This window comes from Opisthorchis viverrini (assembly GCF_000715545.1).
Source record: "Opisthorchis viverrini unplaced genomic scaffold opera_v5_496, whole genome shotgun sequence".
Classification (NCBI taxonomy): Eukaryota; Metazoa; Platyhelminthes; class Trematoda; order Opisthorchiida; family Opisthorchiidae; genus Opisthorchis; species Opisthorchis viverrini.
This window is the reverse complement of record NW_008752159.1, coordinates 1-5578: the sequence shown is the minus strand read 5'-3', so window position 1 is coordinate 5578 and position 5578 is coordinate 1. Positions and strand designations below refer to the sequence as shown.

The 5578-nt window shown below is 43.8% G+C and overlaps 1 protein-coding gene across 1 annotated transcript; it reads right to left on the bottom strand.

Annotated features, from left to right (window-relative positions):
* Window positions 1-3842: 3842 nt before the first annotated feature.
* Window positions 3843-4547, bottom strand: T265_11432 (hypothetical protein; the record flags this gene model as incomplete). The annotated part of the gene is made up of 4 exons (XM_009178088.1): window positions 3843-3922; window positions 3960-4249; window positions 4286-4350; window positions 4386-4547. 4 exons carry the CDS (start codon window positions 4545-4547, stop codon window positions 3843-3845), a joined length of 597 nt encoding a protein of 198 aa, XP_009176352.1.
* Between the last annotated feature and the right edge of the window lie 1031 nt (window positions 4548-5578).

Here is a 5578-nt window from a genome sequence, read left to right as displayed (position 1 = left end):
GTTTATTGCATGTTAACGGATAGTGTATTGTAGAGACCAGTGTATCCGTTCGAGTCAAGTAAACAACTTATTTTCCTTGCTACGCTCTTCAACGGTGAGTGCCCATCTGAGTGAGTAGATTTACGAGCACTCTGTTCCATCGCTTGACCAAAGCCACAAAACGGGTAGCATGACATTGGTAGACTCAATTTCTGAAAGCGACCAACAACACGAAGTTTTGGCTTACAACGCATCGCGGATGACGGATACCAAGGATGACCCTTTGAACAGAATACGATTAAGGGCTACGTTATAACAAGTGAGTGTGCAGGTGATGTATCGTATTCACAACTCAGCTTCGATCCTATCTATCGAGACACCCCTCGCTGTTGACGGACGCCACGAAGGAACTGAAATTATCACCAATACGAACTTTGGGTGGATAGAACTTTCTTGACCACCTACGCTAGCTAGATTAATGATTTGGCTCACTAAAGTTACTAGAATTTGAGCCTGATCTTAGCCTGCTTGTCCGAAACACTAAAAAAATCCGAAGTAGTCACTCACGCAATGATCTGCACGTCAAAGGTACGTGTCTTTACTATCGCGATACGTTCATTGGATATCCGGGAAGCTGAAAGAAGCAATCGGCTTTACAGGTCCATGCATTGTCACCAGTGTCTAGACCAGTTTCGAAGCTCAACTTACACAATGATGCTTCGCTATGATGCTCCAGGTCAACTAAAACACAATGGCAATTTTTGTGAGCCAGCTATTACGATATCGACAAACGACAGCTTGACTAATGGTGTCTTCGAACCACTCCGATAGCCCACACGTTGTCGGACAACAAACAAACTCAGAATGATTAATGACATTTATCTGTAGGAAGAAACTGAAACACAGTGAAGGATGACGGACAGCTTTAGAATAAATATTTGTCCGGAACCACAAATCCTATACCAAGAGAGCGAAATGGAGCGACAAAAACCCTTCAGTTGCTTTTACTCACCAAAAGCTGATCCAGCAATCACGAGCGTTTGAGCACTGTTATCTTCCGAATTTACGATCGGTATTTCGTCCGCTTTGTACTCTTCATAAATGGTTTCCGTTTGTGTAGGCTGCACCAGGAAAGGTGAAATGGACGTACAAAAACCGGGATACCTGCGTCCTAAAGGACAATACGAAAGATCGATCCTCGAGTTGCGATAGTGGTAATGTGCTGCAAGTATACCAGACAGTGAGTTTGGACCATAGTAAATCACCACTGAACTGACATGTGATATGCTGGTGACCATGAACCTTGCCATTGAATTCATAGCTAAAGCAGCCAGCAGCTCTTCGTTCTGAAAAGTACCAGTTAGTGTCACTAATAACTTACTCAAACGTACAAACGCCTCGAATGGATTTATATCATTGTCTTTGCATGCAAGAATCGAAGCCATCTCGTGTGTCGGGTCCAGATTAGTAAGCGGAACCAAAGAAATGTGGGCATGTTCATCCATCTCGTCCAGTAATCGTGGGTTCAAAAGTCACAAGTGTTATCCAAACAACGAATTGGACATCACCGTACACTTGGAACACAGGTCATAAAAAATACTTTGAAAACGGTATAATCCAGATAGCAGGCGGAATATTCCGAAGAGTATAACCAAACTAGTGAAAACCAAAAGCCTCCTACCATCTCATGTCACAAATACGCTCAATCGACCAGCTGAACGCAAACGCACACACTGATGTAAACATACTAAGGAGGTTATCGGACCGGAGTTGAGTATATCAGCATAGAAGCACGAGACATATGACCTGGAAATTCCCCACAAACCCGGATCTCCTGTAAGTCCTTTTATGTACTCTATGTCAATGCATGCAGTAGGGAGCAAGGAAATTTTCAAAGTTAGTCTTCTGGCATTCGAATTATGTGGATTAACCAGTTTACGCAACGGAGTGTGTTTAGGTTGTACGTCACCGAAAGTAAAACAGAGACAAGATCTATGATTATTTCACTTCAGAGCTACCGTCCCCGATCCCTGAGCGCTCCCCTCCAGGTTAAACTACCACTATGTAAATTAAATGGCCCTGAATGGCAGTTCGAACCCGACCTCCGCATCTTGACATCACCTGTCTAGGCTTGAGCAACCTGACAGTATCCCAGCCCTCGTGCCTCCTTTGGGTGGCAGTTAGGCACCAATAGGGTGATACAACTGAACGCTTTTTCTGATAATGCCTGTTAATGTCTGTTAATGCCTTCCCTCTGAACGTTGAAAGCTGGAAGCTGAACTGTCCCTTCCGAATTTCAATCCTTAGTTGTAACAGCCCGGACCGGACGAATTCCGTGAATAAAAGCTGGTCCTAGACGTAAAATAGTCAAGAGTTATGCTATCAGGAAACAACGGAATTACCTGCCTGTGCCCACATATTATGGAGGTCGGCGATGATATCATACTTCACGATGTACAAACGCATCTATCTTAAACACATTCAACAAATCATGCTGACTTTCTGACCCATACTGCATCACGTTGTTCGCGTCATCCCCTTCTAAATACACTCTACTGACAATTACATGAAAAAAAACAACGCTCCACAATACCTTAAAAAATGTTCGCGACATCTGGCCCTATCCAGGCAAACTGTAGATGCTATCCCGAAAGGATGACTATCTTGCAAGGTGGTGAAGTGTCAGATCTCCCAAAGCCCTCCAAGCACAAATAAAACGCTTTCGTCAATGTCGTACACATGCTTCTGACGGCTGTTGGATGCAGGTCACCCTTCTAACACGTCGTTTGGGGACGAGTCGCTTCAGTGGTTAAAGCGCGAATTTACTGATCGAAAGATCCGTAGTTCGAACCCGACCACTGCATCCCGACTGTTCCTGTCTATGACTGGGAAACCTGGCAGTATCATTGTGCCTCCTTCGGGTGGCATGGCAGCTAGGCACCGAAACAGTTTTATAGCTGAGCAGTTTTTTCCACCATGTCTTTTTCCACAGACAGCAAAAGCATCAATGCGGCGTAATCTAATCGGGTATATTAGGCAAAAAGCATAACACGGATATCTTTTATGTAGCCTTCATCAGATAACTCAAAGATGATTGTTGACAGCAGGGGAATGGGGAAGTTCACTCGAGATTTCAGTCTGCAAGTGAAGTAAGTCTATGCTCAAAATTCAAGAAATACTGCACAGCTGTTTTATCTCTACTGAGGTGCACATTTCACGGACCACCATGGTGATTCGCGGGATGCGCACTGCCGATCATTCCTAATAAGGATGAAAAAGCTGTACAGTGCTTATTGGCTTTTTGACATAGATTGGGTTTACCCAATGGAGGAAACCTCGAGTCAAAGATACCCGTGGTTGATCCGAAAAAGCGAAACGCTTTTCCGCAGTTTTTTGACAATGAGAACGACGAATCTTGGGAGCACAAAAGAGCACTTCCATGCGCATCATATTCTACTCTAAAATGTCCAGCCTTGCGATCAGCTGTGCGCAGATTCACCTGACCGTGTAGAAGTTAAAACAACCAAGTGACTAAGGTAAACAACACCACACGAGTCAGTGGCCAGTGAACAAACTCTACATGAACAACAACAGCAGCAGCAGCACAACAACAACAACAACAACAACAATGCCACTTTCACACAAAAACATTAACAGTTTCAGAACATATTGCCGCTACCTATTTTATATATAGCGTAAGGTGAGTCACAGTTCATGTACATTCGATGAAACAGACGCTGTGTGTATGGAAAGTATGGTTAAACTGTTATCAAGGTCAGTGAACGGTGGTATCAGAAATTAACAAAAAGTGACAGAAAACCTTGACGGAAACGGGAAGAAAGTACCTCCCATTGGATGGGAAATCAAACGTTCATAGCCTGCTCGTGAAGCATACTCTGCACCAGAGGTTTGAGGACTGGAGATGACGGCTCTGCGGGTTCTACTGAAACCTATAGCGCTGATTGCATAGAATTGCTTACTTTTAAGCACAAATGTTAGTTTTCTTCGGTAATTGTTTATATCTTTCGTAGTGACTAGTTTCCCAAAGTGGTCTTTCACATATTCCTTTATCGCATGAATGGAGTTTTCAACCCTGAATACGTCGAGACACTGGTGCAACTGAGACGTGCTGAGATGTCGATTGACAGAAAGTTGCTCATATAGCTCTTTCGATAGTGGGTGATTGTGCCCAACGTCATATGAGGTCAACGTTAAAAAACCATCTCGATTTCGTACGCAGAAACGAGCGGGACAGCAAGTATCGTCTGACCTGTGGGCATTTGAAAAAATACTGAACACAGCTTACAACACTCGACGAATACCTCGACTGCTGCTCCGCCTTCTGGCATGCCGTATACAGCGGAAAAACACCTAACATTGCTGTGTTGAAGTCAAGAGCAGCTTACCAATTTGTATATTAGTTGTAAATCATTCCCGCGCTTGCTACTAACACACACAAACTGAACGTGATAATTTTGCATGTATGTTTGCAAAACTGATGTGAACTCGTCCCAAGATGTGTACTTGCGCGTAGCAACGCTTCTCATAAACGCATCAACTTCGGTCATTTTTGTTTATTCCAAGTAATTGTGTAAGCGGAGAGTATAGCGGCTCAGAAGGTAATGGCCAATAATTGGTCTGGAATAAACTAAAAATGAAAAAGCCGTACAATGAGCCTCCAAGCGAGGGACGTCAAGTAAAGCCATGGGCGCATTGTGACAACGAATTCAATGCATGAACTGCACTGTTTTATGTGACGATTTCACGCATCCACCGTTACCCTGTACTGACGTTTGGTTTATGAGAGCAGCAGTAAAAGTATTTCTCGGGAGAAAAGTCCTGCTCAGAAGAAGCAACGGCACCTGGAATAAACATTCAGACCAAATGCTCCAAACAAAAAAGATATGAAAGATTATTTATCACCGGACTCAGCTTCATGCGGTTCGCACAAGAAACTATTGTTTGGAAAAATCTGAAGTTGCCACTCTGTTATCATGCACTGGTTATAGCAACGAGTAACTGGCCTGTTCTCATAGTTTTTCCACAAGGTACCTTACTTTTCCGAAAAAAACCACACTCTAATGGAAAATGAACCAAATAAATTTCCTAAAACAGTTTAAACTCAAAGGAGAACACGGTGTATCAATTACTACTTCAACTCTGCGTCAAGCCGATGCGTCCGAGACAGCAGTAGCTTCAAATGTGGATCAGAAAGGGTACCATTCTCTCCAATTTTGTTCAACCTTGCCAGTGATCATTATTATTATCCCCCATCTGCAGCTGTAAAAATCGCATACATTTTGTACACTGATTACAGCTGCCACAGCTTGGGGTGAACAGCGATGTACTGAAGCTGGTAGCTGAAGTATTTGATGCGTGAATTCGGGAGGGTCGGTGGACCATTCTCTCGGGAGATTGAGAGGAAAAGGTAATGGTCTGGATACCGCGCGCCATTGAGCGCGCGACTATGTCACGTTTGCCAGTGGCTTCAACCGTAGATGTGACCCACCTCGGAGTCCCCATTCAGGGAGACGGCAATGACCAGATCAGCTGAGTTTGTTAGTAATGTCTTCGATACTTGGTCAGCCCCTGGCTTATT